Here is a 25,230-nt window from a genome sequence, read left to right as displayed (position 1 = left end):
TCTGGGTTAGCGGAGTCTGTAACCTGAAGCGTATGTAATCTGAAGTGTGTGTAACCCGAGGTACCACTGTACTTCTGATTATACTGGAACTACCAAAAGGCCCTCTCTCTGTTTATCTTAACAGCTGAAAGGGCATGTAGGTTTCAGCTGTTTGTGGCCTGTTTATGGCTTTAAACATCAACAGGAGCACCTTTAATTGGATAGGTTAACAGGTTATTTGAGCCCTAAATGAAACCCTGGCCAGTAACCTGAAAAATGCATTTTGGAATGGTTTAAGTTTCAGTAGCCTTCAAGGGCAGTCCCATACAGAGCGCAAGGCAATCCAGAAGTTGCATGGAATACAGTGGCCAAGCCATCTCTGTCTATAGGGTCTGACTGGAAACAGGCACTCCAAAGCCACCGAGGCCAACATTAGCTCCAGGAATATACCCATGACATGGACTTGTTTCTTGCAGAGGAGTGCAAGGCTGTTCTACTCACTTATCAGACAAACAAAAATGTCACAAAATGGTATTTTGTTTAACATTTTGCCTGATGGGGGAATTCTGCAAAACTCAAAAGCTTGTTCACTATTTCATGACATTTTAATTGGTCTTAATAAAGATATTTCCTTAATATGGCTTATAATTGTAACTTTCTGAATCCAGAATTCCAAAGAGAACTCAGGATTAAGCCAGTTTTTTATAAGTGCAGAACCTAACAGATGAATTCATATTGTGTCTTAAGTAAACTTATAATGTATCTTCCTGCTGCCTTACTGGTGTTTTTAATGACATTTTACGTATACTTATAGACTGTTGTTGATATGTTGTAAGCTGCCTTAATATGTTTTATGAAAAGCAGATTGTGAATTTTCAAATAAATAAATTTTAGTATACCTGTAGCAACATTTTATCTCTGAAACCTGCCCCCCCCGCCCGCAAGTTGAGTTTCTGTGGTGAAATCATTTTCTCTCAAATGATTGGGTATGAGTTTTCTATCTTACTGAAGTTGGTAGCTCCTCACAATTAGCAAGCGCCATAAATAAAATATGTATTATAGAGTGAGAAGTGGATACTGTGGAATGCAAAGTTCAACAGTGGACTTCTGAAAATATATACATTCTTCTGGTTCTTCCATCATTTCCTGGTTACTGAAGCTGGAACAAAGCATCCTTTTGTTGCCAATCACATGGTTCTCATTACGAGGGAGCTTTGATTTTTGTTTTCCAAAAAGCAGAAGCATGCATTTAGTAAATTGGAGGTATTTGAAAACTTTACCTACTGTCTAAGGTGCTGTGGGTAACCTCCGGACTAGAGGAGGCAAAACAAGCAAATTTTCCAGCAATGAAATAAGTTCAGTTTACGGTCTTCTGCTTTTGGAAGAACTGTACCTTAATAAAATGCCACACTGTATAAAGCGTCACTATTTGTCTGTACCATTCATATGGTTTCTGTACTTTTGCCTCAGATGTTGCCTCTGTAAAGCAAGTGGTTGAATGATTGCACTTCTAGAGTTGATGAATTGTTTTCTTTCTTTTCTTTTCAAAATATGCAAAGATCTGAAAGATAAAAGGCTGATGGAACACAGTTCTAAATTTAAGTGGAAGCAAAACTGTTGTTTTTATTCCTGTACCTTTTACCAGTTAACCCAATTTAGACAATTATCACATCAATGAAAGTATTCCCACTATGGATTTCTGTGCAGGAAAGTGATTTATTTGCTAAACTTACATACCCAATGGCCACTAAAATCACAGAGGTAAGCCTGGGAGGGGTAAGGTGGCAACTCTTGCTACTACTCTAATTTTTATTTAAACCTAGAACTACCTTCTACTCCTAGAGCCAGATGGGAATAGACTGTTGCAAAGATAAGTAAGCATTACCTCGTGTCCTTCAGCTTTTAGATTGGTTTCTAAGGGAACATATGTGGCTTGCCGCTTTCGTTAATCCTTTCTGTTTTTAAAAGCAAACCTTGAGGTTCATGGAAATTTTTTATCTGTGTTTCTCAGGGCTGAATCAGGGATGGCAGAATTGCACGAGCATAAATATCCAGTAATTAAAATTTAAGAAAAGGTTTTGTGAAGAGAGAGGTATATTGGGAGCTTTTCACATAGCATCATGGGAACAGATGCTTTATCTAGACAATGACAGTTGGGCACAGAATGTTGGGCTATGTGGAACTTGGGCTGAAAAGTGATTCTTAGTTTTTAGAAAAAAACAACATTTTATTTTACAGCAAAAACACAAAAGCATTGTAATGGGAGATGCTAAGCATCACACAGACTGAAAATGCTCTATATAGCCAAGCTTGGTTTCAGTAATAAATCGGACAAGACTGAGATAAGGCTAATCTGCAGCTTCTACAAGTGTGAGTCAAAATCACAATGTTGCTTTCATCTATTCAGAGTCCCGCCCCCCCAAACATAACCAGGAGTTAGAAAGGTAAACAGAAATTGGACACTGGAACGTGTGCAACTAAGTGTGTGTACCATGTGGAATTTCCAATGCTGAATTAGATGACCTGAGAGGGCTTTATGACCTTTGGTCAAATATTCTCCCCTCTCCATCTATATGTGAGTCTCTGCATTTGGGAAGCATTCCATATTTTTAGCCCAGAGATGGAGAGAAGAAAGAGTCCTTTACCAGAGAGGAATGATGGACTATGCTGAAATGGCAAAGTTGACTGGAAGGCTCAGGAACCAAGAGGACAAAAACTTTTTTAAAAATGGAAAAAAATATATAATTTATTTAAGAGACCACTGCAAGCAGATGAAAACATTAGCAGGATTTTAATCTCACTTGTAACAAATATTATGGACAATATGGATTGATATAAAACATAGACTATGGAATAATATGCAGTTGTAAATGTTGACAAAAGATCCATGGAGGGGATGGGAAGAAGTCTCAAGATTCAGAGTGATTTCTATATATGGATATGCATTTGGATTGTTATAAATTTATATTTGTAAAACCAAATAAAATGATTAAAAAAAATGAGAGTCTCTGCATCTTGGGTGTGCTATTTAACATGCATGCTTCGTGTTTATGCAAGCATTTGGTTTGTATACTCTATGTAAATGAGGCAGAGTATTAAAGATTTTTTTGTTCATCATATTTAAGAACCTGGGAGTTATTCAAGTAATTTCTAAACTATAAAAGCTCTGAAAAACCAAGCATTTAAAAATGTTATAAAATATTTTTATAGAAAGGTTTCAATTATGACTACTTTCAGAATGGGATACTTACCATGGGCCAAAGAACATAGGATAAGTAGATTTCTTGAATATATGAATCAATGGAAAACAGTAGTCATGATGCATTTTAGTACAGTGGCACCTTGGTTTACGAACTTAATCCATTCCGGGAGTCCGCTCTTAAACTGAAACCATTCTTAAACTGAGGTGTGCTTTCCCTAATGAGGCCTCCCGCCGCCGGTGCCCTTCCACCATTCGGCTTCCGTTCATAGACCGAGGTAAAGTTCGCTAACCGGAACACTACTTCCACTTTTGTGGTGTTCGTATACTGCATAGTTCATAAACAGGGCTGTTCTTAAACCAAGGTACCACTGTACCTTGTACAGTGGTACCTTGGGTTACAGAGGCTTTAGGTTACAGATGCTTCAGGTTACAGACTCTGCTAACCCAGAAGTAGTACCTTGGGTTGAGAACTTTGCTTCAGGATGAGAACAGAAATCGTGCTCTGGCGGCCCAGCCACAGCGGGAAGCCCCATTAGCTAAAGTGGTAATTCAGGTTAAGAACAGTTTCAGGTTAAGAACGGACCTCCGGAACGAATTAAGTACTTAACCCGAGGTACCACTGTACAGGTTTTCCTAAGATGCACATTGGTCTATGCAATTCATCCAAATATACACATAGTTGCAAAGCATTCCCCCCCAATATATTGTATTTTTTTGTATTGTACTCTCTTTAATATATGCATTTATATGCACACTTATATGCATTTTTTTACACTTTACACATAACTTGGCTGGAGAACTGCATTGCAAAATTCAGAGAAGTGTGAATGTCAAAGGGTGGCTTTGGTTTCAGGAATGCTTTGAAATGCGAACTGAATAAATTTTTCTCTTCCTGCAATGGAAGCTCATGTGTCACACCAGTATAGAGTGGCTTTGAACCCAGGACATGCAAGTATGCAGGAAGCGCACTTGCCTTTTTTGGGTATTTGTAATATCTGATTTGAAACTTGAAGTTTAAAGTGTAAGCTTTCTCCACCTTTTGGAGCTTGTAAATCTTGTATATGTTCCATGTGAAACCTCTAGAGGGCCCTGGCTTACCTGAGCGATCATAACGCAGCACCACTGTGCATCAATCCCAGTTTTACCACCAGTGTTAAGTACGGATTCTGGCAACAGACACTGACGCAGCTCCGAGGAAACTGGCTGCTTGGCAGGCAGACATGTTGCTTGCTTAGAAGGACTGAGCAAGTTATTTAGGAAAGCAAACTGGTGCCCTCTAGAGGCTTGTCTTAAAACGTACAAAACACTTCTCCACAGAGAAAGATGAGCTGTACAAGTTCGACATTGCATGTCACAGAGAACAAGCCTACAAGCCAGACTGGCACCATCACCTCAATCTTGACAAAATGTGAAGCAGCCTGTATTCCAAATAAGCTTCTCATTGAATTCAACCAGCCATTGCCAACCTGGTGTCTTTTGATCTATTTGTTTAGGAGAAAAACACCCTATAAACCACTACATAAAAGAATAAGCAGTGTACCAAAAATAATGATCAGCAATGCACAGCTAAGACCAGCAAGATATAAATGACAAGTAAATCATATATACACTTGCTGGGGGGGAAAAGTTTTTTTAGGAGAAGTCTAAAACAGTGGGACTGGGGAATATGCAGCTCATAGAACAAATTTGTCCCATCAGGGCTTCCCCATGAGGCCATTTCCCCCAAACCCCATATAACTGCCTATAAAAAATGGTAAAGGACCCCTGACAGTTAAGACCAGTCGCAAACGACTCTGGGGTTGCAGCGCTCATCTCACTTTACTGGCCGAGGGAGCCGACGTTTGTCCATAGACAGTTTTTCCAGTCATGTGGCCAGCATGACTAAGCTGCTTTTGGCAAAACCAGAACAGTGCACGGAAACGCTGTTTACCTTCCTGCCGGAGCGGTACCTATTTATCTACTTGCACTTTGATGTGCTTTTGAACTGCTAGGTTGGCAGGAGCTGGGACCGAGCAATGGGAGCTCATCCCGCCGCGGGGATTCAAACCGCCGATCTTCTGATCGGCAAGCCCAAGGCTCAGTGGTTTATATATTAACCACTGAGGACACCACCCGCGTCCTATACCTGGCATTATATGTGGCATCAGGTGTGGAGCAAGGGGAGATGCAGCTGCCAATCCCTGCAGAAAGCAGGAGTGAACCCTCTGTACACTAGCTGACGTGCTTGGGGTTTCAGTGCAAACCCCTTTGTGATCAGAAAGGGGGTTTGCATTAAATCCCTTGCTAAAGTGAAGGTGTTCCCTCTATTTGAGCAGGAGTTTCAACAGCTCCTCCAAGAACCACACACATCTCCTCACCGTCTGCCTTCTGCCAGGAAGAGGAAGAGGTTTTCCTTGAAACTGCCATTAACATGAAAGAAGAAAACTGCTCCACGTTCTTGGAGAAAACCCCCTATCAGAAAACAGGCTTGTGTTCTCCCACCCCTTGGTTGATGGTGGGAGAGCCAAGCCTGCTTTCTGATGGGTGGTGAGCCTTGCTGTTTGTGAGGTGCTTTGAAGTCTTGACTTTCAGACTTCAAAACACCAAAGCACCTGACACTATTGTGACATCAAGTGATTGGCTGGAGGACGCCCCTACCCACCTGTCAAACTGGGCCTTCAAAGCCAAGCCTACTAAGAATCTGGCCCATGGAGCCAAAAAGGTCCCCGCAGTGCAGTATGGATGTCTGCCTAATATGGAAAGACAAGGATTTCCAAAGTGTAGGTGATGGGACTTCCGGTTTGGATCACAAGCAGCAGGGAGCGCGGAGAAGCCACTGAAGGGCTTTTCCGAGCTGCACGGGGGCTTGGGGGCAACGCAAAGGCACTGCGACCCCCAAAATCTCAAGAGGGGTACTCTTGAGGGAAAAACTAACCAGCAGCGTTGGAGTGGTTCCGTCGTTTGGATGTCTGCCTAATATGGAAAGACAAGGATTTCCAAAGTGTAGGTGATGCTACAATTTTCACCACCCCCCGGGCCAGCATGGCAGTATACCAATCAGCTTGGCAAAGGCTGGCTTAAATCTTCATGAACTTAGGGAGCAAATCCTCAGTTCCCACACAGCCTGGCAGGGCTACCACCCCATTTGCAGCCCTGCCACACACAGCAGCCTGGAGTTTGTGCAGCAGTTGAGTTTCATGGCGTCAAGCGATGGCAGTAGGGCTAAGTTGGGATTCAATGGGTCCTAGGCTGGCTCAACCCCATCCTGAACCTTCCTGCCAATGGGACTTCCACCCCTGAACATTTGGTGGGTGGAAGGGGAATTCACCACAGAAATGGAGTGATGGACATAGCTTGACAGACAGCAGACACTGGAAAAAAACACAACACACAGAGTGCACAAAGAGGGCCAGGATTGCTCTGCTAGATGATTCATAGCTGAAGCAAACATATCACAAAGCACAACTTGCCACACATGTTCAAGACAAGTAAATACGCAATGTTCATGTGCAAGTCTAGCGTCAAACAAGATCTGGGGCCACCCGATACTAAGAAATAACTCAAATGTATCTCCTTGCTAACTGTTTGGGATTGATCGGAAAGATAACTTTCCTATTTTCATTGTTTCTTGGAGTAGTGTCTTTCGGTGAACTGTTTTAGATAAAAATAGAAAACACTGTTCAAAAGACGGTTTTGCTACAGCACCGTCTGCTAAACATTTAGCCCTGTCTTCAGATATTACCATATCAAGATGAAGAGACCAGCTTTTATATAAAACACAAACCAGACTTCCCCACAATGAAAATAAAGAAGCAACTCCTATTTTGGAAGTAAATCTCTGTAACTAATATGTGGCAAACAGGGGCGGGAGGGTGGAGGCTGAAAGGTTCACACAGTCTCTGGATAAATATAAAACAAATGTATACATCAGACAGCACATATGATAATACGGGCCGCCATGTGGTGCTTGTTTCTCAGTGGGAAGCCATACTTGCGCATTGGCACACAACATGGATCTAGGGATCTTTCTCTCTGCTTTAACATATCAACAGTCATAAGAAACAGCCTGAGAAAATTTCCTAACTTCCCTGTCAAGCTACAGCCATCACATAGTGATATGTGTTTGAAAACAAGATACGTTTTGTCTTTTTTACTGAAAAAATAATGGGTCATATCCATCTAAATCCTACTCAGAGTAGAAACATTAAAATCCATGGGTATTGAGTTCAATGGCTCTACTCCAAATGGGACTAGAATGGGATGCAGCCCAATGTAATATTGCCCAACGTTTTAGCAACTAGATCCTATGCTTACTTAGAAGCAAGTCCCACTTAAATTTAACGGTGCCTAAATTTAAGTGTGCTCAGGGTTTTAGCTTTTTAGGGGAATATCTTGTGCTTGAATTACAGCTCCCTTCATCCCTGGACACTGGGCATGCACATTGAGGCTGGTGGGAGTTAGTTCCCCATCCTTGCAGAAAGCCAAGAGAGAGAATATTCTCCAGACTGGTCAAAATTTTAAACTAGCACAGAAAGCCCAACTGAAAAGGGCAATATCAGGCATGCTGCTGCCCATTTACTAAACCATCTTACTTGTGCTTAAGCAAAATTAGTGAGCCTTTTATATCCAATGCAGGTGAGAGATGTAAAATGATACTTCACACCTCACAAAAAATTGGTTACAGGCAAGTGAAGTTAACTTAATTTTCTTATCCTAGCTATCATCACCCTAGCACACTAATTGGAGGTAACTCAAAAAAGCTTGAGGTTTCCATATGGAAACACAGACATATGCATTCATCTGCCAGAGTTGCCCCACAGTAGTTGCTGTCTTTGGATTAAGTGGTTTGGGATTTTGACTCAAACATTCAGTGTGGATTTAACCATCTACATTTGCCATTCACATGAGGCAATTCAGTGTGAGATTTTGATACATCAGCACCTTGTAAGCGATCCCTTCCTTAGTAGCACTCTATGAAGTTTACCTCGTCTATCCTGACCTTTTGTGTGCACTCCTCATATTAAGACCCTATAAAAAAGGGCTTTGAGATTTTCGCTCAAAAAACATTGCTTCCCAAACCTTCTCCCCCATGAATTTAGGATTTTTCTTCTTCCTGTTACAGCAATTGTAACACACTGTGCTGGATGTTGTATGATTTTTTAATCATCATTTCTTATATTTTAGGACAATCAGAATTCTGTGCAAGTGTTCGTCACAGACATGCCACGGATCACCTCAACAAAACTTGTGGACCAGTTTGGGAATACCTGCTCTTTAAGAAAGTTGACTTTAAAAATACATTACTTTTAAAAGTGACTCATCTGCAGCATATCAAAGTTTGTATTGATGGGTTCCCCAGCAGAAAAAACCAACCCCCTGTACACAGGTAGAGCACAATGGTGTTTCTGTACCGATTGTATCATTTGCCACAACCATAGGTGGGGCTTGAATAAAAAAAAAAAGAAAAAAGAAAAAAGAAAAAAAAGGAGGAGGAGGAATAGAAGATGTATTTCCTTTAATAAACTGTTTAGCCTAACTTTTATTTAGACTCTGGCCCGTTTACAAGATCAATTTGCAAACACTACCATCAGCTACTATTAAGAACTCATATAAAGATGAACTAGGCAGCGCCAGCGCTGTGTACTGTTTTTCCACAAAGAGGGATGTGAACACAACATTCGCTCAGAGATGGTTTTCGAGTTCATAGTGCAGTTCATTGCCTTTAAACGGTGTGAGACTTGCCAGGGCCTCACCCCCACAATCCTGACCTTTTGATCGAGGCAGTCGTGCTTACAAATACCAGTTGCTGGAAACAACAGGAGGGGAGATTGCTCTTGGGCCTAGGGCTCCCTGCTTGTGGGTTCACTGCAGGTATCTGGCCAGCCAGTGTGAGAACAGGATGCTGGACTAGATGGGTCATTGGCCTGATCCAGCTGGCTCTTCTTATGCCTTATCCAGTGCTCCCTTGCCCAAGTGCAGGGTTGGGTGTGGAGCAGCATCTTGTTACAGGATGCACAGCTGGCCCTGCTTCTGACATTTAGATGCTCGGTGAAAAATGGTACCATTGTGTAACACATTCAGGATGGAATCTCTTGATTCCCTGCCCAGTTTTGCTATAGTTGCTATTGAGGCAGTTTTACAGTAAGGGCAACCAAGCCATGGCTTTGAAAGAATTGTGTGTCCCATCTTCTGTCCTCCACATTGCACCACTTTCCATTTGGAGTGTGAGGAGTGGCAGGATGCTTTGTATAGTAACTGCATTCTGTTTCACTTTGTTTTTGCCACAGATGATTATACTGAATAAGGATCTTTGGAATACATTTTTAACAGATTTCTGCTGCTGCTACTTGGAAGTAATCAATTCAGTATTAAAAGACTTTTAGCTGACCAAGTTTTACAGAAATCAAGGATATAGTAGATATCCTAGTCTAACCATATCCTCAACTTTGATGTCCATCTTCACCAATTAGAATGATCTTAGTTGTAAACCTCATATAATTTATTTGCTTGATAACACAGTATTAACCATTGCCCAGGATGGAGGACAAACTCTTTTCCCCTTGACACCTTGTTTAAGGAGGTCTTATCACAATATCCCCAAAACTCACTCATTCTATGCAGCTACATGGTGGTCATTCACAGCTTATGTCAAAAGGCTTTAAAGTTTCTGCAAAGTATAATTTTATCTGGATTATATTATATTCCAGGACTTACTATTGATCATTCTGTTGTGCTTCCACAGAATCGTGATCTTATTATTCACAGCATTGTTTTTAACTCTCTGCAATAACAATTCTGCATCATTTTTTTCCTTAAGCTGTGGAACAGATGATGTCAAACAGGCAAGTCATTGTTATTTTTGTATCTCTGAAACATTTGCATTGTTAAATGTAAGAAAGTAAATTATTTAAAAAGAGAAATAATTATAGCTGTTACTTGTACATAAACAATGTAAAGTAAAAATATACCATCAACTCTTAATATTAGATAGTACAGACAGCAACCATTTTGCACAGGTGTTTTGTTCCTGATTCCTGCACGTGTTGGTGGAGTGTGCATAAGCTTGCCCACCCCCCGTTCTGCCCTCTCTGAGGTCCAAAAGGACCCACACATTGGTGGTCACATGTGACTTGGACGTGTGCTAAATGGTCTCTGCCTGTATGTAATGGGCAGAGAGGAGAGTTGGTTCACAGAAGGCTCAAGATAAAGTTCTTCTTCATCATGAAGCTCACTAAGTGGCTCCTGCCAACTGAACCTCACAAAGCTGGAAGACAAAATTCGATACACAAATGGATACATCAATATTACACTATTCTGTTACCAAAATTACTGTTCTTCCCATTTCACCCGTATTAAAAGTGTTAGGCCAGACACACAAAAATACACAGGATAAATATGACTTCAGGAGTTAGAGAAATCATTTATTAAGAAAAACAGTTTTAAAAATTATTGCTGCTGTTTAATTTGTACATGAAAAAGTAAAGCTCAAAAAGCCCTAATATATACAAATTTGTTCCAAGATTTAATATTTTATTGCAATAAAAATCACTTAATTCACAAGCTACATACAACGACATAGCAGCAGTTCTAAAAAGAGTTGTAATTAAAAATCATTCATATTCCACCATCAGTGAAATTTAGTTCAAAAATAATTTTATTTCTTACTAACAAGTCATGCTATCTTTGATGTTTCAGGCACACACATTAAGTATTGGAATCATAGGAGTTCCACATGTCTGACACTCAGGAGGTAAGTCAAAGTTGGAATTTTTCTTGCTGTTTACTGAGATTTATTGTCTTCAATCTTATTTGCACGACCTGTAAATGTCTCCATAAAATGGAAATACCCCATATAGTCTCCGAGAAGCATACCAAGTTTTGTAGGTATTAAACTGGGGAAAAAGAAAGAACGAACACAGGCATGATGAGTGTCAAACTTTGAGATTCTCTTCTGCTTTGACACCATTGTTTTATTTCCTTTCCCACCTTTCCACTTGCACATAATGCTCAAGGTGTCCATTAAAGCAAACTAAAAACACACAGACATGCCACAGAACTGGAAAATCAAAAGGTAGGTGATTAAAAAGGCAAGCATCCATACATAACCAGGACAGGTTAATAATAACAACACAAAACCATCTGGAACCAGATGAGCCAAAATAAGTTGAGGGAGCAGAGGGCCTTCCTGTGGAAGAGCTCCACAACTAAGACATGTCCTCAGCCTTTCATGTGTGTACCAGACTGTGCAGGGTCTGAAGAACTTTCCCAACAGAGCACAGGCAGGGTGGCATGGCAGTCTCTTAAGTATCCTGGACCCCTGCCAGGTAGGGCTTAATAACCAGCACATCCGAATGCTCTTTGGAAACTTAACAGTAATCAGTGCAGGTGTTCAGGAAGGGCAACAATATGCTCTGAAAACCCTGGCTGCTGCATTCTCAACACTTTCTGGAGATGCTTCAAAGGCATCACTGTCATGTTAATCCAATCCTGATGTAACCAAGACACATGTTACTGGGGCTAAGTAAGATCGTCCCAGACTAAGGTGCAGAGAAATCACCAACCAGAGTGAGCCAAAGGCTTTCTTGGCTACAGCTGCCCTGGGCGTCCAGAAGCAGGAATAAGAAAGAAAGCTGTATCTGTCACACATTTCTCTTCCACAACCACACCCTCCACAAACCGTAAGAACTACCTAGCTCATGGGTAGGCAAACTAAGGCCCAGGGGTCAGATCCAGCCCAAATGCCTTCTAAATCCAGCCCGTGGATGAGTGGAATGTGTCCTTTTATTTAAAATGCATCTCTGGGTTATTTGTGGGGCATAGGAATTCATTCATTTTCCCCCTTCAAAATATAGTCTGGCCCCACAAGGTCTGAGGAACAGTGGACCAGCCCTCTGCTGAAAAATTTTGCTAACCCCTGACCTAACTTCTCCCTCTGCTGTTCATTTTATACAGCCCTTATTTATCATGTCTCCCTTTTTTTGCACCTCAGGACCAAAACACACGTGGCATAGAAGATTAGAGCTCCTGAAATAGTATATTTTACTCAAATGCCATGCATTTAGCTCATCACCTCCACACAACTCCCTTGATCCAGCTCCTGCCCATACATCAAAAGGTTCTGTTATACCTTGTGGGAAAAGTAATAATACAGACATCTATTTGTCTCTTCCAGGGATATAAAGCAGCTATTATGAGAAGCATAACTGTCAAAAATTAAGGACAGAAGCATATTTATTCTGTCTACAGAGTGAGTTAATTGTAATAGGGCAAAGTAATTGTATCAGAATATTTATTCAACAGATAATTTCCTCTGCTTAAGTATTTGCTTATTAATGAAATCCTGTTTTTTATGTCATAGCTCTGTTTCTAGGAGTCTTATCATTTTTATGTTGGTATTTTTGTGTACCACTCAGGCATTTTAAAATGCTGAGTAGTTTAGAAATGCTTCTAAACAAATATATAAAAAGAAATAAAGGCTGCTTCTCCTGCTCATTTCTAAAAGTTGTGCGATTTTGAAGAGACAGGAATCCTACAGGAAAGCAGGCATTCAGACATATGTACCAGTAATAATAATGCAATACTAATAATAATAATACTTTTCTATTCCTTACATTGATCTCATGTCAGTACCTGCATATTTTCTTCCCCTCCCAACAAAAGGCACTTGAATCTTTTCCAGATAATAAATTCAGTGCAACATTTCACAATCCAGAGGTATTCACTTGCAGCAGGAAGCTGCCAGACCATGTGGTCTATCTAGCATGCTTCTCCCCATCCGGCTTTTCTAGAACTTAGGGTCCTCCCCAACTCAAGTTGCTTGCATTCTCACAAGGGGGAAAAAGGATTCAGACACCTATGCATCATCCCACCCCCTTCAAGGTCACACAGCATTGTTAGGAAAGACAGAGGATTTAGAGACTGATGTGGCGCTGTGGGTTAAACCACAGAGCCTAGGACTTGCCGATCAGAAGGTTGGCGGTTCGAATCCCCGTGATGGGGTGAACTCCCGTTGCTCGGTCTCTGCTCCTGCCCATCTAGCAGTTCAAAAGCACGTCAAAGTGCAAATAGATAAATAGGTAGCACTCCGGTGGGGAGGTAAACGGTGTTTCCGTGCACTGATCTGGTTCGCCAGAAGCGGCTTAGTCATGCTGGCCACATGACCCGGAAGCTGTATGCCGGCTCCCTCGGCCAATAAAGCAAGATGAGCGCTGCAACCCCAGAGTCGGCCACAACTGGACCTAATGGTTCCCTTTACCTAGCAAAGCATGGGGAATGCGGGTTGTGTTAACTGTCCCTGCAGCTTTGCCCAAGCAAAGTGACGTCTTCCACATCTACTGAGTAAAGTGTTTTGACTCCTAATCATTTTTATATAGCTTGGTCCTGAAGTCACTCCTCCTGCCTTCTTTGGGGCCTGTGGACAAGGCCAGGGAAGGTAGTTTGTCACACCAAGATTTTAAGAGTATAAATTGCCAGACGAGTTTTTGCCTTAACACCTGCCTTTCTTTTAGATTTCTACTGACACTTGTTAAAAACTCCTGTTTTGAAACCAAATTCTTGTGAAAGTAAGTCATTTCCACCCATATCTGTCCCAAGTCACCTTGCTGTCCGAAGCAGCTGCATCATACTGTTACAAAACTGGGGGAGGGCGGGTTTCCCCCTAAACACTGAAATTAATAAGCGTTAGGATTTTGGGTTATTTGTAATACAAGGGGAGAATATAAACTGTGAAAGGAATTCCTGGGTAGCCTGGCCAAACTAGGGCCCTTAATGTTAAGTTGTGGGTGAACATATCAGACGACACAGTGATTCTTCAAACAGCTCTTGTTTATTCACAGGCCAGAACAGGACTGAACTGAAGGGTTCAGCCAGCCTGCTTATATAGAGCTCCACTAGAACGCAACAGTAACCATTTTCTGTAACTATCCAATCACTGAATGTCACTTTCGATCCCTTATTTGCATATGTGGACCTGAACTTTCTACAGTATCCCCCTGCTGGCCCAGGGTGAGAACTTTAGTACATAACACCTAAGAAAGCCATTGTGGGTCGTTAACAAGACAATAGAACTTATTGCCCCAGGTGTGACCAGAGATTGGAGATTTGGAACAATAGAGAAATGAATATACCAAAAACTCTCTGAAAGAATTGGGAGATTCTGGCACTCATTTGCCTCTAAACACAATGCTTAGATTTCCCCATATCACTGAGAAGAAATGTACGAAAAATAGATGCAAAAGGAAAATGACATTCTTACCCTTTCAGTGCAACCAATAGGGTTATGCTACGCGGGATGTAGACATACACCTGATTTCGCAGAATACCAGAGATAATTCTTTCAGCTGCATAGTCTGGCTCCATAACAGGCAGGAACCGTGGCCACCTGAAGAGATAAAGCAGGTAAGAGAACTTCTCAATGGTCAGGAGTTCCCCACAGTTATCACCTGTGCCAATGAGTTTCAGATATAAAGACTGCTGCCTAGTACAGCACCATTCCGAACAGGGGGGAAATCATTTATTCTTTCTTCAATATGATTTCCCTTTATTACTTTTCAAAGGGCATTTTTTTCAGGGCAAATATTTGAGAAGACCTGTCATCTGAAGACCTCTATCATTTGGAGTCAGGGTTGTGACTGTATACAGGTGGAGAAAAACCATATCCGCATAGAAGAGAGTGGGAGACTCGATGAATATAGCCCTTCTTAATCACTCCCCAGTAGCCAAATTGATCTGTCTTATCTGATGGTATTGTTTTGAAACATTGGGTCAGCCCACACAAAAAACCACAACTTGGCCAGGAGGCCAGTCCTTCTGGGATCTGGTTTGTACATGATGTTGGGCTACAGAGGCAGGACAGGGATCTTGTGGGTGCTCCCATCCACCCCACTGCCCAACCATCTTCAGGACCGAGCTGGTGGAGACAGTATGGTGTTAAAGAATCCCAGGACACGAGTCTTGGGTCTCTTCAATATCCATGCTGGAGTCCACTCAGGACTTCATGGCTGCCATGATCATCAGGTCAACACTTTGAACAGCTGACACACATTGCAGGTCATACCCTAGATCTGGTATTTGCTGCAGAGGATACTGGGAAAGAACTAGTGATTGTGTGAGAGACGGGGGGGGGGGGGAGAGATCGAGATCATCACGCTGCCGTCATGAACAGATCATTCTGTGGTGAAGTCTGGATTGCCTGTGATTGATCCTCACTGTAGAGGAGGGGGGAACAGTTAGATTGGCCCACCTCCGGAGACAGGAGGCTCTTCTAGGCTGCACATTTTTAGATATAGAACCACAGGAGTGTAAAGTTGGAAGGCGACCACAAGCATCATCTAATTCAACCCCCTGCAATGAAGGATTTTTTTTTTTGCCCACTGTGGGGCTCAAACTCATGACCCTGATATTAAGAGTCTCATGCTCTATCAACAGAGCTATCCCTCTCGTTTAAATGTTTAAAAGTTGTTTAATAGTTTAAATAGTTTAAATGGTTTTAAATACAGTCCTACCTTGGTTTTTGAACAGTTTAGTTCTTGAACGTTTTGGCTCCCTAACGCTGCAAACCTATTCTGGTTTGCGAACTATTTTTGGAAGCCGAATGTCCGATGGGGCTACCGTGGCTTCCGATTGGCTGCAGGAGCTTCCTGCAGCCAATCAGAAGCCACACTTTGGTTTCTGAATGTTTTGGAAGTCGAACAGACTTCTGGAATGGATTCTGTTCAACTTCCAAGGTACAACTGTAGTATACTTTAATACTGCATATTGTTTATATTATTTTATTGTTTTGCTGTGTACTGCCCTGGAAGGTAGAGTTGGATAGAAACTTAATAAATAAAATGCCATCCTCAACAGTTATCCGTCAAATGCAGAGTGACACAATAGGCACAAATTCAAGAAGTGCCACTTCTCTCAGCGCATATATGCTACTATGGCGAACCTGCAGTTTAATTTATGTATATCATGCAGATTTGAGCATACAGGAACCCAGGAAGCAGCCTTATAATAGGAAAGATTATTTTTTGGGGGCCCTTGTTGTCTACTCTAAATGACAGCGGTTCTCCAAGGCCTTAGGTTATGTTTCAATCAATCTTCACCATTTCAGCATTTCTCTTATACAATTATTTTAACATTATATGGACACAAATATATAAACAGTTAACTCACTTGGTTTGACAGCCATCAAACATTCCCGTGTTTATGAAAAATGGACAGACAATTGTGGATTTAACACCAGTCTTTCCCAATGCCAACATCTCTATAGCTAGAGACTCAGCGAAGCCAACTACTGCAAATTTACTTGCACAGTAATCTGTGAAACGAGAGGAAAGATCTAGAAACATTGCAGCAGGACAATATCTGAGAAAAACAAGGTATTAAAGACAGGACCTTTTGTGACATGGCCTACATGCAAAATAGTTGGCAATCCTGGTTTAATGGTTTCAACAGTCTCATGCAATTATAGGTGGTATTTAAAAACAACAACAACTGATTAGAGAGTAATTTCGAATGAACTCAGAACAACTCTATGAGGATGGTTACATCAACAGAGATTGACTAGCCCAGTGACACATGATCAGCTTCATGGCTAAGTAAGGATATGAATTCAGGGCTCCCTGGTTTAAGTCTGATTTTCTACAGAACTTTCTACAGAACTAGGATGAACACAGAGATTACTGGGAATGAATTTGAAAATTATGAACACATTGAAAGCCACCTGTGCCATTGATTGGCTCATTGCTTGAATGTACAGTGGACGCTCGGGTTGCGAACGTGATCCGTGCGGGATGCATGTTCGCAACCTGCGGCGTTCGCAACCTGCAGCTGTGTGTCTGTGCACATGTGGGTTACGATTTGGCACTTCTGCGCATGCACAAAGCACGATTCGGTGCTTCTGCGCATGCGCAACCGCAGAAACCCGGAAGTAACCTGTTCCGCTACTTCCAGGTTTCAGCAGTCTGTAACCTGAAAAAATGCAACCTGAAGCATCTGTAACCTGAGGTATGACTGTACACCATTTTCTCTATGCAAGATCGTTTCCCGCACAAGCATCTATGGCCCAATGCACAAGCGACAACACAGGTGCTGGCAATGATTATTTGTAATGTTCTAACATTTCTCCACAATCATCATTCAGAAGCTTCTAGCTTTCTTCAGACTGCAAGCACATTCCTCAGTTATTTACTGCAGCCTTGTCAGTGCATGCATTTAGGGGATAGGGGAACCTGTGGTTTGACAGATGTTGCTGGACTGCAGCTCCCCATCATTCTTGACCATTAGCCATGCTGGGTGGAGCAGATGGGAGTTAACATCAGGGGAGCAACATGTTCCTCATCCTCTGAGTTACACTCTTCATTGTCCTTTTTTTGGTAAAGTATTTCCTTTGTTGGTTCCCACCTCCCAGTTAACTACTATTCCTGCCAAAGCTACCCATCATAGCTTAACGCTAACATACGACAATTAATCTGAAGACTCAGTGTTCAGAGGCCTATCTGCACCCATAACCTGGCATGCTAGCCTTAGCAGGAATGTTTAATGAAACTGCTTCTGCTACCAACTTCTCTGCACCTCCAATCTAATCTATCATTACTGGTGCCATCTACAAGAGCAGCTCATTCTTCCCTCTCCCCAGTTGCTTCCATATAGCTGTGTGAGACTTCTATTTCTACATCAGAGAAGCCCCTGTTTATCCACCTGTTGGACCACATGTCTAAAATAGATGAAAGGATCTGTGGTTTGTGTCTTTGGTTTGTTTATCAGTGCATCTGATGTGTACTAACCTGCCAGTCCTGTAACGCCAACTAAGCCAGCTGCACTTGAAATAGTTACCACATGTCCATGATTAGAAGCTACCATGGCTGGAACAAATGCTTTGACAGTCTAGAGAACAAACAAACAAAGATAACCAATCATACGATAACAAATAAATATACAAGGATGCATGTGCTAGCGTAGTGAACAAACTCCCTCTAACAATTTCATCCCAGCCAGGACCTTCCTGGGCGATCTTGGGCACAGGACTTCTGCTGTTGCTACTTTAGCATCAGTTAGTACTACGTGTTATTTACTTGAGGCATCTACAATCGGCTTTTCACTCAAGAGTCCCAGGGTGTTAAAATTAACAACAAATTACAAACGAAACCGATAGCAAAAGCAATAAATTATCCATGCAGTGAGTTTTTATCAGCCATCTTATTGAAAATTATCAAGAGGCATGTTGCATGCCGGAGGAGAGGCTATTCCTGTAGGCCGTACAGGGTCAATGTTTATAGAAACAGCATTTATGTGGGAAAAGGCAAGATGTTCTACTCTTTTCATCATCATCCTCATCATCATAGTGGTTTACATTTCATAGTACAGTCACACCTCGGGTTACAGACACTTCAGGTTGCGCGTTTTTGGGTTGCGCATCGCACCGTACAGTAAACTTATGCTACTTCCCTATATCCACAGCTTTGCAAGGGTAGGGAATAATAATAAAAAAGGAGAACGTGGGAAACTTGCCATTCCCCACTATCCATTTATTTATTTTCCCCACCCAATGGATTTTCCTTACTTACTGGGCTTTCAGAAGGTAGCACAAGGGCTCTGGCAGTGTGACACCTCATCCCCAAAGCCGGGTAAGTGAGGCACCAGTGTACGGAGAATGAGGCGTGAGGGCTCCAGGATGCTGCCAAAGTCCTCACATCTCCTACAACAATATCAGGCCTCCATCTTGTGGGGTGGTGGCGGTGGTTCCAGAGATTGCTGATTATGTGGTTTTGGCTTTCCACCCCTGGAACATAACCCTTACTTAACCTTGGCAGGCCCACTATCTTATTTCAACACTGTAACTCATCTTCTAATGCTCAACAGAAGACTACCATAGAATTGGAAGCTTACCTTCCTTATCGCCAACCCTGTAGACATTTGAACAACATGCCATACATTTTGTAATCCAATCTTTAAAATGTGGAGTTTTAGTAGTTCATTAGTTTTTGGCAGTGACAGTCTTTGCTGCTGTTCAGTTTCATTACCTTGATTAGATTAACTATTTCTCTTTTTTTCTAATCTAAGAAGCTAAATACTGCAAGTTTATTTGTTATTTCATGCTCAGAAATACCACCTAGTTTAGTCTATGGATTTCACACTGCAAGAAATTTTTCCTCTTCAAAAGTTTCACATCTAAACTACAGACTTACCATTTAACCAAAACAAAAAAACTTGCTAGTAGTACTAGATGCCTGATTTTTTTTTTAACAAACAGACTGTTCTGCTGAAAAATTTACCACAGTTTAGCCCCATTTCTAATTATAGCAAGTGGATAAATAAATACAGATTTTATACAGAACTCTTTTAATTTCTACTATTACTTGCAAACACAAAACACTTTTCAGACAACATCATGTTGAAGTGCATCACTCCTCTACATGCATCTTACATCCATTTTTCATTGCTCATCAATCCTACTGGGCCTTTTAAGCACTTGTTTGACCACTGAAATCAGAACTTCTTCCAGTTTCTAGTAAAAAATCAATAGCATCATACCCCCAGAACAAATTCCAGCTTCTGATTTCTTCTGTAGTTAAGACAGAAGCAAAGTGTGAAAATGGGGAGACATTCCAAGCATGGTGTACATGGTTTGAAAACTGATGTTAAAAGTTACAGTAAAAATACAACACCAAAACAACATTCTCTAAATTGCTGTGCTAGAGGGAGCCAGTGCAAGGATTTCTGCTAGCACCCTAGGCCTTCTCCTCCCCCTGTGTGTACCCCACATCCCTTCCCATATCTGCTCCAGAGGGTTGGGAGAACCCTCAGAACAGCACACAGAGAGAAGGCATTATACTGTTGAGCAAGCAGAAATGGAACAATCTCTTTAGTGCTATGCTGAATATAGCCCTCTGTCCTGAAAAACAAATGCCCCACGGTGCAGGGAATGCAAGTTCCACATACTTTTGAATGTGTGTCTGTCTTCACCCTGACATTAAAAAGTCACCCTGTCTGATCAGGCTTGAGGTCTACAGGTGGTCCCAGGTCTCAATGATATGCAACAGCCCCATTGGTTATACCCTTATTCAGCATTTCAAAATAAATGTTTAAAAGGGTGGGGTGAGGAATGCTGTATTCAAATTATAACACTTCCGAACGTCCAACTAATTATACAAACTAGGACTGCAATACTGTGCACACACTTGCATGGGACAAAGTTCCATTGAACTTAGTGTTCTCTATCAGTGTGAACAATCAGGCTGCAGCACACCCTGAGCATGTTCATGCTCTCCTGCCAATAATGTAAATGTTACATGTCTGATGGAAAGCTAGATGACCTTACACTCAGTTTCAAAATGCTTGTTCATTCTGCAAAAGGTTTTACACAGTGCTAGAAATCCTATCAAGTAGAAAAAGAGATTTAACACAACCTGGCTCTGATTGAAGTCTTAAATTTACTCACTCTGTTTTAGCTTGCATCTCACAGGCAACAGTTTGAAATCCAAGGATTAAAAATGCTTGGTTAAGTATGACCTGTGACTCTCAGATCAAAAAAACAAAATCAAATGTTGCCTGCACAAGCCTGAACACTCGGCTCTTCTTTTGGTTTTAGTTATATAAAGGGGACACACATACACAAAAAGCATGCTTAACGCTGTCACTTTTGAGGGAAAAGGCACACTAAGAAAGAGTAAACAGCAAATCACTGTTTCCTTTTCCCAGAAGAGTTGGAGAAGGAGGGGTGTCCCCTGAAACACCCTACCTCCTCATCAGCCCCATCTCCACTGAACTCTGCCACTTCCAGGGAGGGAGCCATGCAAGGAAGAAGGGGGCCATGGTGCTGCCCAGAGAAAAATAACAAGCAGCTGCCTTCACCTGCTCTCTAATCCTTCCTCTTTCAGTGTCAAGGCATAGGGAGTCAGCGCTGGAAAGATCAGGCACACCCTCCTCTTACTTGCTCACCTGAGCACAGCAGACAGGGCCCCACTCCACCGCCCAGTAAGGGGGCATGTGGGAAGATGGGGGAGGATACTCCTTGCTTCTCTCTCAGCTGCAAAGAATAGGGAAGTGAATGATCGCCACTACCTCTGGTGACTCTCTGAAAGGCCCCACCCGTCCCCTTTTCCCTTCTTGGGCCAGTATAGTGATAAGCCCACTGGGACCACCCAGAGGGTGAGAGCAAGTAAAAGGCAGCCTTGGCTGCTCTTCTAAGGAATTTCTACTTGTCCACTTGGCTACTTTTCCTTCAAAGTTCTTTCAAATTACACAGGGCAGCATTAAGCATGCTTTTATAGAATGTGCACTTTGATCCTGAGTCCCTGCTTGGTAAAGATTTGCACACTCCCAAGTGTGCTTGGCTACCTGCATCTCCAGACCTTTAGACTCTGTGCCAATAATTAAAAGCCATGCAAGCAAGCCTTATCAGTTCATCCACTTGCCTGAGGAAGAAGTGGATGCTTGCCAGGGCAAAGACGGGCTGTTGCTATGGCATCCTTCTCAAGTGCTTCTGTGGATAACTGAAGTTTATACTGACACTCGATCATGTTTTATTTACCTTCCACCTAGTTCTTCATTGTCATGAACAACTGTTTCATGTGTAAGCCTGACCACCTTACTGATCACCCCCTACTCCAGATTATTAACCAATAAGCTAAATAGTACTGGTCTGCTCTATATCTTGAGGTGCCCTCACTGCTTAGCTCCTTCCACTGAGAAAAAGAAACTGTCCATTTATTCCTATTCTCAGCTACCTGTTCTTTAAACTCAGTTTTCAATCCAAAATTATTATATCTATGGTGCTCAGTGGCCAGGAGAGCATGACGAGTGCTAGACAAAAACAATAGAATATTTAACTTACATAACTGGGTTTTCTATTAAAACTGTGACTAAGTTTACTCCAGAGCCTTGGTCAAGGGACTTAGTCATTTGGTTTTTATTGAAGTCTAAATACTTTTTTAAAAAAGTGAGGCAGCACTTCCCTTTGCCAAGGCCATGTTTATCCTCATGTAAGATGTGTTTAAACATTACTAACCTTAATCATATTTACTACCAGTTACTTGGGACAGAAGTTAGGCTGTCAGATGTGCACTTTCCCAAATCCCCTGGATCCCATCGATGCGGCTACTCTCCGATCCTTTGTAAGGAAGATGGGATTTAATCAGGGTGCTTTTCCTCCCTCTGAACTCACAGATTTCATTTACAGAGAAAATGACTTCTAGTCCAGGTGATTTGTTAAACTAGATGGACTACTGCTTATGTCAAGCTTGCAGGCATCTGGTTGGCCAATGAGAAAAGGATGCTGGACTAGAGGGGCCCGTGGCCTGATCCAGCAGGCCTGTATTACGTAGGAGAGCACTCAGCTTACATTCTGATAAACCTGGATGGAGCATCTGTTAACACAGCTGCAAGCCTGCATTTTACTAATCAAAGCCTAATCCAAGTGCAAAAATACCGTATTTTTCGCTCTATAAGATGCACCAGACCACAAGACACACCTAGTTTTTGGAGGAGGAAAACAAGAAAAAATATATTCTGAATTTCAGAAGCCAGAACAGCAAGACGGATCGCTGTGCAGTGGAAGCAGCAATCCCTCTTGCTGTTCTGGCTTCTGGGATAGCTGCACAGCCTGTATTCGCTCCATAAGACGCACACACATTTCCCCTTATTTTTTAGGAGGGAAAAAGTGAGTCTTAGAGAGCAAAAAATACGGTACTTTCATAGTTAAATCACAAATTTTAAATCACAAATGCTATTACCCAGAAGTGTGCCATTGTGTTCACTTCCATAGACTTCTGTATCATTGCGTCTGGAGAGTCCAAGAATTTCTTTCCCGTCACAATGCCAGCATTGTTAATCAGGATGCTAACATCACCGACTTCTTTTTTCACCTAGGACAACAACATCTTATCAGAGGATGTTTCAAACTATGACAAATTTTAATAGTTAAAAAGAGAAAACCAATGTCTGTGCATGACTCTACATATAAAGGGATTTGCGTGATTCTTCATATTGTTGTTCTCTTGGTTTAACAGTTGTTCTCTTGGTTTAACAGTTTTTGTAACAAAGCCTCAGTGTTCTCAGGCTGGTTTTTCTAAACCATTTTTGCATGCCAGTTCTTTTAACATATTGTTTAAAAAAAGAAGAAGCCAGAATCAAATGCTTGCTACAATTAAAAACTCCTACCCCTTCAGAATTAGAAGCACTATAGCTCATTTATGTTAAGGTATAAAACTGCCTTACTGTTTTTCAAGTAAATATTTTGCAAAATGAAGCTAGATTTTGGGTGACTGTAAGAATTGGTATTGGGCAGTGGTTTGAACTAGAGGTGGATGTTGAAACCCCACCCCCTTCCCCTTTCCCCTAGCAGGGCATCCTCTGACTTCACTGATCCCAAGAAAGAGAAAGCAGGGGATTGAGAGAGGAAAAAAGGGTCCATTGAAAACACATTCGCAGCTACCATTTCTCCACTTTAAATTGTACCCTCAAACCACTTTGGTAGACTTTCAGAGTGACAATGGATTCTACATCTATAAGGATTCTTTCACAGTTAACATAAGCAAAGCAAAGAAAACCATTTTCATGACTGCAGTTTCAAGAGACATCACTTAGGGAGGGCATGGGCTTTGCATGCAGAAGTTCCCACACATTTATTTATTGCACAATGTCTAGACTGCCTTCCTGGGCACAATCCCTTTGTTTAGGCCATGTACAAGGTTCAACTCTAAACAGTCAACACAATTTTTATCTCCCCTTTAAATACTGGCAAATGGAACAGGGCCCCATATAGTTTGTGCCTATGTATATAGAACTGCACTGTAAAATTGCCAGTCCTTGATGCCTCCACTGAGAGGTTCAGGTAGCTCATGAAGCAACATACTTCTACTGGAGATTAAAAAGCTGCTCTCAGATTAGACACCAGGATACGAGACATTCTGGCCCTGTGCATACATACCCAAACCAGAGAAATTGATGTGGGCGACTTCTCACTTTTGATTATTCATCAGGGTATGTGAAATAAAAAACAATCCCATTAGCACTCTTGAAAAAGCAACAAGCCAATCTCTCCCACACAGTCCTTGAAGAGCACTCTCTCTCTCTCTTCACCTGTAAATGCCTGTTTGTGTGTTTCTATGTAATCCCCAGGTGGGGCAAAGACCTCCCAATGGAATGATGCTAATCAGTGTGGTTAATAGTTCTAAACATGAAGCAGTCATGGAATTGGAAAAACAGTAATTCACCCTATGGATGTAGAATACCCACAACAAATGTAACAGAAGCCTTGAGTTGCCTGTGGCGAGAGAAGGTGTCTAATAGCAGCAACTCCTATATCACACGGGTGATTATTACACCCAAGAGATCAAAGCATTGGTTGCATTATGATGTATTAAAAAAACCAACAACAGCCAAACATAATTTTGAATGAAGGTACATTTGTTCTGGTTTGCCTCATTACTGTTTACCTTCAGGGTCACTATTAAGCTGCTCCAGCTCTTTCAAAGGACTGAAGAGTGAATAGTTGGAGCAACTATGAAGAATAAACCAAACAGCTGGTAGTATCAGGTTGATATGGTGGCTTCATACATATGCAGCTAAGCACAGTGAAGCTGTGTTTATGGTTGTATCTTGCAACACATGAACATGCCGCAAGAGCATATGTGAAACTGAGGACTAGATAAAACGTTATGCAAAATAAAACTCCACTTGCAAAACAAAGTTACCTGATCTGCTACTTGATAGACCTCCTGCCTTTTGCTACAGTCACAAGTGTAGTTGTGCACTCTCGCAGCTCCATTTTTCCTTGCCAGTCTGGCTGTCTCTTTGTTGCCTTCTACACTGATATCCCAGAGTACCAATGTAGCTCCAAGACGAGCAAACTTCAGAGCCATCAGCCTTCCGATTCCGCTTCCAGCTCCCGTGATAAGCACTATTTCACCAGTCACATTCTTCTTCCGCACAGGGATGAATAATAAGACGAAACTCTCCAGTGTAAAATATACTGACAGTCCAATGACTCTGAGTGTTTCCAGGAAGAAGTTCATCTTGGACAATATATATATATTTCAAACTAGCTGTTCAATGATTAAAAAGATGAGTTAGATTCAATTGAA

General features: G+C 41.7%; 1 protein-coding gene and 1 long non-coding RNA gene across 4 annotated transcripts in view; both read right to left on the bottom strand.

The window, feature by feature from the left end:
• Positions 1-10,560: 10,560 nt before the first annotated feature.
• The window catches only part of SDR16C5 (short chain dehydrogenase/reductase family 16C member 5), a 34,793-nt gene continuing 20,123 nt past the window's right edge, over positions 10,561-25,230 (bottom strand). For all 3 annotated transcript variants that reach the window (XM_081917631.1, XM_081917630.1, XM_081917632.1), the window contains exons 2-7: positions 24,841-25,191; positions 22,879-23,010; positions 17,932-18,031; positions 16,319-16,463; positions 14,415-14,540; positions 10,561-11,052 (exon numbers count right to left, since the gene is read on the bottom strand). In XM_081917631.1, the coding sequence (XP_081773757.1) occupies positions 10,941-11,052; positions 14,415-14,540; positions 16,319-16,463; positions 17,932-18,031; positions 22,879-23,010; positions 24,841-25,161 (936 nt within the window). In that variant the 5' untranslated portion in view covers positions 25,162-25,191 and the 3' untranslated portion in view covers positions 10,561-10,940. The remainder of the gene's footprint in view (positions 11,053-14,414; positions 14,541-16,318; positions 16,464-17,931; positions 18,032-22,878; positions 23,011-24,840; positions 25,192-25,230) is intronic.
• LOC309373450 lies at positions 19,394-22,568 on the bottom strand. The gene is made up of 2 exons (XR_014170039.1): positions 20,712-22,568; positions 19,394-20,656 (listed from the first exon to the last, which is right to left on the bottom strand). It is a non-coding gene; the product is annotated as an uncharacterized lncRNA (long non-coding RNA).

Source organism: Podarcis melisellensis, assembly GCF_964234715.1.
Source record: "Podarcis melisellensis genome assembly, chromosome: 7".
Classification (NCBI taxonomy): Eukaryota; Metazoa; Chordata; class Lepidosauria; order Squamata; family Lacertidae; genus Podarcis; species Podarcis melisellensis.
The sequence above is the reverse complement of the archived record's forward strand: the minus strand, read 5'-3'. Positions and strand labels throughout refer to the sequence as shown.